The sequence below is a fragment of the Xenopus tropicalis genome, chromosome 4 (assembly GCF_000004195.4).
Source record: "Xenopus tropicalis strain Nigerian chromosome 4, UCB_Xtro_10.0, whole genome shotgun sequence".
Lineage (NCBI taxonomy): Eukaryota > Metazoa > Chordata > Amphibia > Anura > Pipidae > Xenopus > Xenopus tropicalis.
In genome coordinates this window covers 148,672,967-148,687,054 of record NC_030680.2, presented here as the reverse complement: position 1 = coordinate 148,687,054, position 14,088 = coordinate 148,672,967, and the positions used below count along the sequence as shown (strand labels likewise).

Below are 14,088 nucleotides of genomic sequence, written 5' to 3'. Positions count from 1 at the left end.
CCTAGTGTCCCCATTAGCTGCTAATTACATGCCAAACAAATAAACAATTAACTCTCCTTGCCTCTCCGTAGGGGAGGCTCCATTGAGATGCTAAAACTTTCTAATGAAAGATTTTAATTAATGAGGTTGTAAATCCAACCCCCTTGTCAACGAGGCCGCACAGAAGGCCAGAGCTGGGGCTGCGGCTCTATAAAAGCCAAGGAGAAGCCCAGAGAGCCACAACTTTCCCATTGAGTCTCTCCAGCGGAACCATGTCTCCTGGTCTTCAGAAAGGATCCCGTCTGATGGAAAACAGATCTCCGCCATCTTCCTTTTCCATCGAACATATCTTAGGATTAGACAAGAAAACGGAGGTGGCATCGTCGCCCATTATAAAGCACCACCGGCCGTGGATACAGTGCAACAGTGAGGGTAGGTGGTGTCTTCTTCTTAAGCTCAGCCTAGAGCTCCTATTAATGCCCAATAATGGTCTATTGAACATAGAATTAGGCTGGTTGCTAAGGTATATTCCATTCCATGGGATTTCCATGGACCTACTAGAAGCAAAATGTTAGTGTCCAATATATTCTTGAAAGCAAAATGGAGTCATTATTTGTGCATGTCTTGGCTGATATGGATTCAAACTCCTGTGTTTCTCCCCATAGGAGTCGATGGCACCTTTTGGCACATCCCAGTGATCAGCTGTGATCTCCCCGTGCAAGTTCACGCCTTGCGCCGATCAATGGGAGAAGAGACCCAGGTCAGGTTGGAGAAGTGTTGTGGGGAAGAGGACAGACTGACCTATAAGAGAGAACTGAGCTGGTACCGGGGGAGAAGACCCAGAACAGCTTTCACTAGAAGCCAGGTAAGAGCAACTAAGATATAATTACCCCTTATTGGGGCAGAACAGCCCTATTGGGTTTATTTAATGGTTAAATGATTCCCTTTTCTCTGTAATAATAAAACAGTACCTGTACTTGATCCCAACTAAGATATAATTACCCCTTATTGGGGGCAGAACAGCCCTATTGGGTTTATTTAATGGTTAAATGATTCCCTTTTCTCTGTAATAATAAAACAGTACCTGTACTTGATCCCAACTAAGATATAATTACCCCTTATTGGGGCAGAACAGCCCTATTGGGTTTATTTCATGGTTAAATGATTCCTTTTTCTCTGTAATAATAAAACAGTACCTGTACTTGATCCCAACTAAGATATAATTACCCCTTATTGGGGCAGAACAGCCCTATTGGGTTTATTTCATGGTTAAATGATTCCTTTTTCTCTGTAATAATAAAACAGTACCTGTACTTGATCCCAACTAAGATATAATTACCCCTTATTGGGGCAGAACAGCCCTATTGGGTTTATTTAATGGTTAAATGATTCCCTTTTCTCTGTAATAATAAAACAGTACCTGTACTTGATCCCAAGTAAGATATAATTACCCCTTATTGGGGCAGAACAGCCCTATTGGGTTTATTTCATGGTTAAATGATTCCTTTTTCTCTGTAATAATAAAACAGTACCTGTACTTGATCCCAAGTAAGATATAATTACCCCTTATTGGGGCAGAACAGCCCTATTGGGTTTATTTCATGGTTAAATGATTCCTTTTTCTCTGTAATAATAAAACAGTACCTGTACTTGATCCCAACTAAGATATAATTACCCCTTATTGGGGCAGAACAGCCCTATTGGGTTTATTTCATGGTTAAATGATTCCCTTTTCTCTGTAATAATAAAACAGTACCTGTACTTGATCCCAACTAAGATATAATTACCCCTTATTGGGGGCAGAACAGCCCTATTGGGTTTATTTAATGGTTAAATGATTCCTTTTTCTCTGTAATAATAAAACAGTACCTGTACTTGATCCCAACTAAGATATAATTACCCCTTATTGGGGGCAGAACAGCCCTATTGGGTTTATTTAATGGTTAAATGATTCCTTTTTCTCTGTAATAATAAAACAGTACCTGTACTTGATCCCAACTAAGATATAATTACCCCTTATTGGGGCAGAACAGCCCTATTGGGTTTATTTAATGGTTAAATGATTCCCTTTTCTCTGTAATAATAAAACAGTACCTGTACTTGATCCCAACTAAGATATAATTACCCCTTATTGGGGCAGAACAGCCCTATTGGGTTTATTTAATGGTTAAATGATTCCCTTTTCTCTGTAATAATAAAACAGTACCTGTACTTGATCCCAACTAAGATATAATTACCCCTTATTGGGGCAGAACAGCCCTATTGGGTTTATTTAATGGTTAAATGATTCCCTTTTCTCTGTAATAATAAAACAGTACCTGTACTTGATCCCAACTAAGATATAATTACCCCTTATTGGGGGCAGAACAGCCCTATTGGGTTTATTTCATGGTTAAATGATTCCCTGGATATACCCAGGTCCCAAGCATTCTGGATAATGGGTTCTATATCAGTACTGTGTGCCAAAGCATTGGGACAAAGCTCAGAAATGAACAGCAAAAGAAATGAAAGAAAAGGTTCAATTGTTTCATAACTAAAAGCAAATGGGATCACTATATATCTTGTTGTCTAATCATGCAACAAAATAAAATGTAATTAAATAATGTATATATTTATTATACACCCATAAAAATAGATATATAACATATATGTAATTATTATTTTTGTTTATTAAGACAATTTGATGTCTATTGTCTGCAGCAAAAACATTGTGTACAAGATAATTATTTGGAAGGAGTATTTTTCATCTTTCCAAAATTTCCTTCCAAATATATATATATTTACATTTTATATAAAGCTGAGACAGTCCAGACCCCCTGCCTCACAGTATATTATATAGTGACCCCAAGGAACTGTTATTGGGCAGAATATGACACAGAGGACTTGACCCCGCTGGGCTCCCGTATAAATGTATCTGTCTGTCCCTTAGATTGAAATACTGGAGAATGTGTTCCGAGTGAATTCCTATCCGGGCATCGACATCAGGGAAGAGCTGGCCGGCAAATTAGCTCTGGATGAGGATCGGATCCAGGTAAGGGCTCCTCTTGCTTAGACACATCTATCTATCTATCCATTATATATCTATCTATCTATCTATCTATCATCTATCCCTCTATCTATCTATCTATCTATCTATCATCTATCTATCTATCCATTATATATATATATATCTATCTATGTACTGTCTTTCTATCTACAATCTATCTATCTCTGTCTGACTATCTATCTATCTACTGTCTATCTTTCTATCTATCTATCATCTATCTATGTACTGTTTATCTATCTATCTGTCTATCTATCTACCTATCTACTTGACTATTTATCATCTATCTATCTATCTGTATCTATCTACTGTCTATCTTTCTATCTATCTATCTATCTGACTATTTATCATCTATCTATCTATCATCTATCTATCTATCTATCTATTTATCTATCATCTATCTATCTATCTATCTATCTATCATCTATCTATCTATCATCTATCTATCTATCTATCATCTATCTATCTATCTATCTATCTACTGTCTATCTATCTATTTACCTATCTACTTGACTATTTATCATCTATCTATCTATCTATCTGTATCTATCTACTGTCTATCTTTCTATCTTTCTATCTATCTATCTATCTATCTACTTGACTATTTATCATCTATCTATCTACTGTCTATCTTTCTATCTATCTATCTATCTACCGATCTACTTGACTATTTATCATCTATCTATCTATCTATCTATCTATCTATCTATCTATCTATCTACTGTCTATCTATCTATCTTTCTATCTATTTACCTATCTACTTGACTTTTTATCATCTATTTATCTATCTATCTATCTATCTACTGTCTATCTATCTATCTATCTACCTATCTACTTGACTATCTATCTATCTATCTATCTATCTATCTATCATCTTTCTTTCTATAATACTTTGAAGATTTGTTCTCAAACTCCTGTTTCTTTTCTGGCAGATCTGGTTTCAAAATCGCCGGGCAAAACTCAAAAGGTCTCACCGGGAATCCCAGTTCCTGATGGTTAAAGACTCGCTGTCATCCAAGATACAAGAATGAGGGTCTGAGTGTCCCTTTGCCCGGCTGGGATATTGTTATATAGCAGTACTGAGTATGGGCAGAGGGGCCCGGGCACGGCACTACATGGACCTTGGACCTTTCCCTGTATATTTTATTCTGCGTATTTGTCTAGAAGTCCGAGATATGTAAATATTCTGTAACATAACTCTGAAACAATAATGCACTTTCTGTAAATAGCCTGTTTTTATGAATTATAATAAATATTTTTAAGAACTTGATGCATGTTTTAAATGTGTTGGTCACTAAAGGGCAGGGATCTCCTTTCCTACTCGGGAGCCTCAGTCAAATGTAAAAAGACTTGGAGAGCAACATAAGCACCATAAAAGTTCATGGAGGAGCCAAATAAGGGCTGTGATTGGCTATTAGGGGCCTCTATGCACCCTATCAGCTTACAGGGGGATTTATTTGGTAGGAAATCTTGTTTTTATTCAGCCAAAACTTGCCCCCAAGTCAGGAATTCAAAAATAACTCCCTGTTTTGGGGGCACTGAGAGCAACATCCAAGGGGTTGGGGAGCAACATGTTACCCCTGAGCCACTGGTTGGGGATCACTGCTTAAGAGTATGGGCAGCAGGAATGTAGTCTTCTAAATATACACAATATATCTGATTATCTACGTAGGGGATCTTATAAATATACCCCCCTAACTGGCCTTTAGGCTGGGCCCCCTTAGCCCATAACAAGGTTACAGATATATAGAAACATTGGGGTAACAGTCACCCTGCTATAGTTCCAGGGGTACCCAGGGCACAAATAAGCACTCACCCCAAATCCCCCCCTAACTGGCCTTCAGGCTGGGCCCCCTTAGCCCATAACAAGGTTACAGATATATAGAAACATTGGGGTAACAGTCACCCCGCTATAGTTCCAGGGGTACCCAGGGCACAAATAAGCACTCACCCCAAATCCCCCCCTAACTGGCCTTCAGGCTGGGCCCCCTTAGCCCATAACAAGGTTACAGGTATATAGAAACATTGGGGTAACAGTCACCCCACTATAGTTCCAGGGGTACCCAGGGCACAAATAAGCACTCACCCCAAATCCCCCCCTTCAGGCTGGGCCCCCTTAGCCCATAATAATAACAAAAACAAAACTTGATAATAAAAGAATTTCTATAAGAATCCATTAAGCGACATCTCCCAGTTAATTATAACCCAATAACTCACAGGGATTTGGGTCCCGCCAGGAGCTTGTGGTTAAGTCGCAGGTCCCTATTGAGAGGGGGATTTGAATGAAAAAACCTTGGAATTACACAAAACAAACACAAACTATTAGCAGCCCCCCAGGGGGCACAGTGTGTCCCACTGCCCAGCCAATCCGTGTATTTACTGAGTTACTCACATATTCAGGATCTGGGGGATGATCCCCGACCCAAGGGCAAATGTTATTTCACATATGTAACATTCATATGTACTGTGTGTTGTATCCACCTATTCACCCCATATGGAAAAGTAGCCTTATTATAAGGATATTAGCAGTCACTGAGGGGTTCTGTGACCATATATGTATTATAAGGGATAATGTACCCCCTACTGTAAATGATAAGGATATTAGCAGTCACTGAGGGGTTCTGTGCCCATATAAAGGCACAAGGCTGCAGGCTGAGTTATACAGGGAACTCTGAGTATCACTCATGTATTATAAGGGATAATGTACCCCCTACTGTAAATGATAAGGATATTAGCAGTCACTGAGGGGTTCTGTGCCCATATAAAGGCACAAGGCTGCAGGCTGAGTTATACAGGGAACTCTGAGTATCACTCATGTATTATAAGGGATAATGTACCCCCTACTGTAAATGATAAGGATATTAGCAGTCACTGAGGGGTTCTGTGCCCATATAAAGGCACAAGGCTGCAGGCTGAGTTATACAGGGAACTCTGAGTATCACTCATGTATTATAAGGGATAATGTACCCCCTACTGTAAATGATAAGGATATTAGCAGTCACTGAGGGGTTCTGTGCCCATATAAAGGCACAAGGCTGCAGGCTGAGTTATACAGGGAACTCTGAGTATCACTCATGTATTATAAGGGATAATGTACCCCCTACTGTAAATGATAAGGATATTAGCAGTCACTGAGGGGTTCTGTGCCCCCCATATAAAGGCACAAGGCTGCAGGCTGAGTTATACAGGGAACTCTGAGTATCACTCATGTATTATAAGGGATAATGTACCCCCTACTGTAAATGATAAGGATATTAGCAGTCACTGAGGGGTTCTGTGCCCCCCATATAAAGGCACAAGGCTGCAGGCTGAGTTATACAGGGAACTCTGTTCCTGCTGTGTCATTAAAAAAAACAATTTTTATCCAATTTCTCTCAGTACCAACATAGGGAAAACCTTACACTGTGCTCTATGAGACCTTCCCACACACAGACATTATAGGAAACAGTGTGAAAAATAGAAAAATTGCCCATAACTTATAGGGTTTGTTCACTTGTAAGTTAACTTTTAGTATGATGTAGAGAGTAATATTCTGAGATAATTTGCAATTTGTCTTCATTTTGTATTATTTGTAGTTTTTTTTTAGTTATTTCACTTTTTGTTCAGCACCTCTGCAGTTTGGAGTTTCAGCAGGTATCTGGTTGCTAGAGTCCAAATGACCTTAGCAACCAGAGAGTGGTTTGAATGAAAGACTGGTATATGAATAGGAGAGGGGCTGAATAGAAAGATAAGGAATAAAAAGTAACAATAACAATAAAACTGGAGCCTCACAGAGCAATAGGGTTTGGCTGCCGGGGTCAGTGACCCCCATTTGAAAGCTGCAAAGAGTCAGAAGAAGAAGGGAAATAATCCAAAAATTATAAAAAATAAGGAATTGAAAAGATGTATAGAATTGGCTATTTTATAACATTAACTTACAGTTGGACCTTTTAAATGTTCTTATAATAAAAAAGTGCATTTGTATAAAAAAAAGTAATTTCTATTCTATGGCAATTGGCCCTTTAAAGGAACAGTAACATTAAAAAATGAAAGTGTATAAAAATAATTAATATATTATGTACTATTGCCCTGCACTGGTAAAAGTTGTGTGTTTGCTTCTTAAACACTACTACAGTTATATAAATACCCTGCTGTGTAGCCCCGGGGGCAGCCATTTAAATTGAAAAAAGGAGAAAAGGCACAGGTTACTAAGCAGATAACAGATAAGTAGCATAGATTCCCATTGTATTCTACACAGTTATCTGTTATCTTCTTATGTAACCTGTGCCTTTTCTCCTTTTTTCAATTTAAATGGCTGCCCCCATGGCTACACAACCGCTATTTCTATTAACTACAGTAGTCTTTCTGAAGCAAACATACAACTTTTACCAGTGCAGGGCAACAGTACATTATATATTAATAATTTTTATACACTTTCATTTTTTGGTGTTACTGTTCCTTTAATGTCACTTACTGAGCCACTCCCACCGGCCGAGGCTCCTTTGCTGATTTGCTGGAACGGAGCAGCCATAGAAGTCGTTAGTAAGAGCCCTGATTGCTGCACAAATCGCCCTGATTACGGGGCATTACCTTAATAAACTGTTTATAGAGAGACTGGAGGGCTGCAGAGAAGCAGCGCCACCTAGTGGGGCAGGTATTACCTAAACTGTTTATAGAGAGACTGGAGGGCTGCAGAGAAGCAGCGCCACCTAGTGGGGCAGGTATTACCTTAAACTGTTTATAGAGAGACTGGAGGGCTGCAGAGAAGCAGCGCCACCTAGTGGGGCAGGTATTACCAAACTGTTTATAGAGAGACTGGAGGGCTGCAGAGAAGCAGCGCCACCTAGTGGGGCAGGTATTACCAAACTGTTTATAGAGAGACTGGAGGGCTGCAGAGAAGCAGCGCCACCTAGTGGGGCAGGTATTACCAAACTGTTTATAGAGAGACTGGAGGGCTGCAGAGAAGCAGCGCCACCTAGTGGGGCAGGTATTACCTTAAACTGTTTATAGAGAGACTGGAGGGCTGCAGAGAAGCAGCGCCACCTAGTGGGGCAGGTATTACCAAACTGTTTATAGAGAGACTGGAGGGCTGCAGAGAAGCAGCGCCACCTAGTGGGACAGGTATTACCAAACTGTTTATAGAGAGACTGGAGGGCTGCAGAGAAGCAGCGCCACCTAGTGGGACAGGTATTACCAAACTGTTTATAGAGAGACTGGAGGGCTGCAGAGAAGCAGCGCCACCTAGTGGGGCAGGTATTACCTAAACTGTTTATAGAGAGACTGGAGGGCTGCAGAGAAGCAGCGCCACCTAGTGGGGCAGGTATTACCAAACTGTTTATAGAGAGACTGGAGGGCTGCAGAGAAGCAGCGCCACCTAGTGGGTTTCATCGGTAGCAGCAATAAATGCAGTACTTGGCCCAGTTACAGGGGCATTTGGAGAATTTGCCCCCCACTGCATTGCAGGGGCAGTCTGTGTGCTTGCGCCAGATGCACCTTGGGAAGCTCTTGGGTGCCACTCTAGTGCCCACTGCTGCTACAAAGCTCTGTGTCTCCATTCTTAAAAGCAAATATTTGCCCAGGATCCTGGTGGGGGCAGTTATAGGGGCATTCTGGGAAAAAAATGGCGATTTGTGCCTTTTGTGCACTATTTAGTGAATAAGCCTTACATTGTGCTGCAGTAGTAATTAGAATTAACATATGCACCGGAGGCATCCAATATGCAGCCCCCGCAGTGGTTGTTGGACTGCAACTCCCAGTATCCCCTTAACATAGGTTGCAAGGCACCGGACAATTGCAGCAGGACAAGACGGAGACAATAACAGTGTTGCCCAATGTGCAGCCATTCAGTTGCCCTTAATGTACAACTCCCAGCACCCACCGACGGCTGAACTGAAGTCTATCAGGGAGTGCTGGAGCTGCACCCTAAGGGCAATAGGTTGGGCAGAGCTGATAATGATGCACGGGGCACCCGTTGGTACTGGCAGAGACTCCTGAGTGATTTACCTGATGGTAGGACTGGCACTGAGCCTCTCTCTATGCTCCACTTGTGCAGCTCCATGTGCCGAAGGCTCTGATTGGCTCTTGAGCACGCCAGCTTGGCCCCATGAGAGGTCCCTTGAACTGTGACTCCTGCCTGAGGGACAGTCTCCCTATTCGGTGCCATGTTGCTGGGCACCCTGGTACTGCCGTATAATCCCCAGAAACTGCCAGAGAGAGGGTGATGAGACCCCACGTGCACAGCACTCAGGTTTCTCTATAGCAGGGAGTTGCAACTCCTGGCCCCCCTGCTGCCAATGGGCCAATATCCGTAGGCCCCCCTGATGCCAATGGGCCAATATACGTAGGCCTCCCTGCTGCCAATGGGCCAATATCCGTAGGACCCTTTGCTGCCAATGGGCCAATATCCGTAGGCCCCCCTGCTGCCAATGGGCCAATATCCGTAGGAACCTTTGCTGCCAATGGGCCAATATCCGTAGGCCCCCTGCTGCCAATGGGCCAATATCCGTAGGCCCCCCTGCTGCCAATGGGCCAATATCCGTAGGCCCCCCTGCTGCCAATGGGCCAATATCTGTAGGCCCCCCTGCTGCCAATGGGCCAATATCTGTAGGCCCCCCTGCTGCCAATGGGCCAATATCCGTAGGCCTCCCTGCTACCAATGGGCCAATATCCGTAGGCCCCCTGCTGCCAATGGGCCAATATCCGTAGGCCCCCTGCTACCAATGGGCCAATATCCGTAGGCCCCCTGCTGCCAATGGGCCAATATCCGTAGGCCCCCCCTGCTGCCAATGGGCCAATATCCGTAGGCCCCCCTGCTGCCAATGGGCCAATATCAGTAGGCCTCCTGCTGCCAATGGGCCAATATCCGTAGGCCCCCCCTGCTGCCAATGGGCCAATATCCGTAGGCCCCCCCCTGCTGCCAATGGGCCAATATCCGTAGGCCCCCCTGCTGCCAATGGGCCAATATCTGTAGGCCCCCCTGCTGCCAATGGGCCAATATCAGTAGGCCTCCCTGCTGCCAATGGGCCAATATCAGTAGGCCCCCTGCTGCCAATGGGCCAATATCCGTAGGCCCCCTGCTGCCAATGGGCCAATATCCGTAGGCCCCCTGCTGCCAATGGGCCAATATCCGTAGGCCCCCCTGCTGCCAATGGGCCAATATTCGTAGGCCCCCCTGCTGCCAATGGGCCAATATCCGTAGGACCCTTTGCTGCCAATGGGCCAATATTCGTAGGCCTCCTGCTGCCAATGGGCCAATATCCGTAGGACCCTTTGCTGCCAATGGGCCAATATCCATAGGCCCCCCTGCTGCCAATGGGCCAATATCCGTAGGACCCTTTGCTGCCAATGGGCCAATATCCGTAGGCCCCCCTGCTGCCAATGGGCCAATATCCGTAGGACCCTTTGCTGCCAATGGGCCAATATCCATAGGCCCCCCTGCTGCCAATGGGCCAATATCCGTAGGACCCTTTGCTGCCAATGGGCCAATATTCGCAGGCCTCCCTGCTGCCAATGGGCCAATATCCATAGGCCCCCCTGCTGCCAATGGGCCAATATCCGTAGGACCCTTTGCTGCCAATGGGCCAATATTCGCAGGCCTCCCTGCTGCCAATGGGCCAATATCTGTAGGCCCCCCTGCTCAGAGATCAGTGGCAGAAGGACAAGCAGTAGTTGATTCTGACAGTTCTACCCCAGTATCTGGGCATTAGTGCCACCCTGGCAGTCAAATTTGCCAGCCTATACCCTGAGGGGGATCTGAGGGGCAACTGCGGTAGGGTGGGCAGAATGGGGGTTGCAACAGGTTAAGGAAATGTGGGGCCTGGACACCCCATAATGATGCTGTGGGTGGGGCATGGCCAGGGGGTGTGGTCACATATCTCCCCCCAAAAAAGGGGCTGTAAAATGAGCCCTGTGACATCATCATTTCAGGCTGCACTGATTGGTTACTTTCCCTAATGGGGACCAGTTGGGGTTCTCACTAAGGGGCACTAAGTAGTCATGGTGATAGCAAAACTGCCAAATGCAGGTGGGGGCACCTCTAGTTGCCCAGGGGCCCAAAGGTTTGGCCAGCGCACAACCTGATAGAAGCCTTCAATACTCTGAGTTCCCTTTCTATAAGGGACACTGCTCCTTATTTACAACTGAGGTAAAGTGCAAAGATTTGGGCAAGTAGCTAAGTTCCCCCCCAAAATGCAAAACTGCGCCTCAGTTCCCTGTAGATCTGGGCGGTACCGCGTAGGCGGAGCAAACAGCTGCGCAGCGGGAAAGGTAAAAGATTTTAGCCCCTCCCCCAGCACCATTTCTTTTCTGCTTGAGGAAATAAAATATTAGGCCTTTCCCCCGACATTTTCTGACATGTTTTTACCCCACTGTCTTAATAAGAAAAGACCCTCATCCTCTTCCTTTCCAACTGAAGGGTGCAGGGAGTTGTAGTTCTAATATAGTCGCCACCAAAGAAGGACACACCGCTGACTGGCATTTGCTGTTTGCGGGGTATGCTGGGAACTGTAGTCCTGAGATAGAGCACCCTGTATAGTAGCGCTCAGACTGACTGAGACCACCGCTATAATGGGAGAGACGACCCCAGGCTCAGCCATTCCCGGGGTAGGGTAGGTGCAGGGAGTTGCAGGGGGTACTGAGATACAGGGGGTACTGGGATACTGGGGGTACTGGGATACAGGGGGTTACTGGGATACTGGGGGTACTGGGATACTGGGATACAGGGGGTACTGGGATACTGGGGGTACTGGGATACAGGGGTTACTGGGATACTGGGGGTACTGGGATACTGGGGGTACTGGGATACTGGGGGTACTGGGATACAGGGGGTACTGGGATACAGGGGGTACTGAGATACAGGGGGTACTGGGATACAGGGGGTTACTGGGATACTGGGGGTACTGGGATACAGGGGTTACTGGGATACAGGGGGTTACTGGGATACTGGGGTTACTGGGATACTGGGGTTACTGGGATACAGGGGTTACTGGGATACTGGGGGTACTGGGATACTGGGGTTACTGGGATACAGGGGGTACTGGGATACAGGGGGTACTGGGATACTGGGGGTACTGGGATACTGGGGGCACTGGGATACAGGGGGTACTGGGATACAGGGGGTACTGGGATACAGGGGGCACTGGGATACAGGGGGCACTGGGATACAGGGGGTACTGGGATACAGGGGGCACTGGGATACTGGGGGCACTGGGATACTGGGGGCACTGGGATACTGGGGTTACTGGGATACAGGGGGTACTGGGATACTGGGGGTACTGGGATACTGGGGGTACTGGGATACTGGGATACAGGGGGCACTGGGATACTGGGGTTACTGGGATACAGGGGGTACTGGGATACTGGGATACTGGGGGCACTGGGATACAGGGGGTACTGGGATACAGGGGGTACTGGGATACAGGGGGTACTGGGATACAGGGGGCACTGGGATACAGGGGGTACTGGGATACAGGGGGTACTGGGATACAGGGGGCACTGGGATACAGGGGGCACTGGGATACTGGGATACTGGGGGTACTGGGATACTGGGGGTACTGGGATACAGGGGGCACTGGGATACTGGGGTTACTGGGATACTGGGGGTACTGGGATACTGGGATACTGGGGGCACTGGGATACAGGGGGTACTGGGATACAGGGGGTACTGGGATACAGGGGGTACTGGGATACAGGGGGCACTGGGATACAGGGGGTACTGGGATACAGGGGGTACTGGGATACAGGGGGCACTGGGATACAGGGGGCACTGGGATACTGGGGGTACTGGGATACAGGGGTTACTGGGATACAGGGGGCACTGGGATACTGGGGGTACTGGGATACTGGGGGTACTGGGATACTGGGGGTACTGGGATACTGGGGGCACTGGGATACTGGGGGTACTGGGATACAGGGGGCACTGGGATACAGGGGGCACTGGGATACTGGGGGTACTGGGATACTGGGGGTACTGGGATACTGGGGGTACTGGGATACAGGGGGCACTGGGATACTGGGGGTACTGGGATACAGGGGGCACTGGGATACTGGGGGTACTGGGATACTGGGGGTACTGGGATACTGGGGGCACTGGGATACTGGGGGCACTGAGATACTGGGGGCACTGGGATACAGGGGGCACTGGGATACTGGGGGTACTGGGATACAGGGGTTACTGGGATACAGGGGGTACTGGGATACAGGGGGTACTGGGATACAGGGGGCACTGGGATACAGGGGGTACTGGGATACAGGGGGCACTGGGATACAGGGGGCACTGGGATACAGGGGGCACTGGGATACTGGGGGTACTGGGATACAGGGGTTACTGGGATACAGGGGGCACTGGGATACTGGGGGTACTGGGATACTGGGGGTACTGGGATACTGGGGTACTGGGATACTGGGGGCACTGGGATACTGGGGGTACTGGGATACAGGGGGCACTGGGATACAGGGGGCACTGGGATACTGGGGGTACTGGGATACTGGGGGTACTGGGATACTGGGGGTACTGGGATACAGGGGGCACTGGGATACTGGGGGTACTGGGATACAGGGGGCACTGGGATACTGGGGGTACTGGGATACTGGGGGTACTGGTATACTGGGGGCACTGGGATACTGGGGGCACTGAGATACTGGGGGCACTGGGATACTGGGGGTACTGGGATACTGGGGTTACTGGGATACTGGGGGTACTGAGATACAGGGGGTACTGGGATACAGGGGGTACTGGGATACTGGGGGTACTGAGATACTGGGGGTACTGGGATACAGGGGGTACTGGGATACTGGGGGTACTGGGATACAGGGGGTACTGGGATACTGGGGGTACTGGGATACTGGGGGTACTGGGATACTGGGGTTACTGGGATACAGAAGGTACTGGGGTTACTGGGATACAGGGGGTACTGGGATACAGGGGGTACTGGGATACAGGGGGTACTGGGATACAGGGGGCACCTGGGGCCACTCAGGGCCAATTCTCAGCGAACCTTCCCCTTAGCGTCATCTTGACAACTTCCTGTCAGTCCCGCCTCTTAGCAACCATACACACAGACAGATCGCTCAGCCGCCCAATAGCAACT

General features: G+C 46.9%; 1 protein-coding gene across 1 annotated transcript; it reads left to right on the top strand.

The window, feature by feature from the left end:
• Positions 1 to 238: 238 nt before the first annotated feature.
• On the top strand, positions 239 to 4,292 carry hesx1 (HESX homeobox 1). Its single transcript, NM_001016712.2, has 4 exons — positions 239 to 411; positions 645 to 844; positions 2,909 to 3,010; positions 3,955 to 4,292. Exons 1-4 carry the CDS (start codon positions 252 to 254, stop codon positions 4,051 to 4,053), a joined length of 561 nt encoding a protein of 186 aa, NP_001016712.1. The 5' UTR covers positions 239 to 251; the 3' UTR covers positions 4,054 to 4,292.
• The last annotated feature ends 9,796 nt before the right edge of the window (positions 4,293 to 14,088 follow it).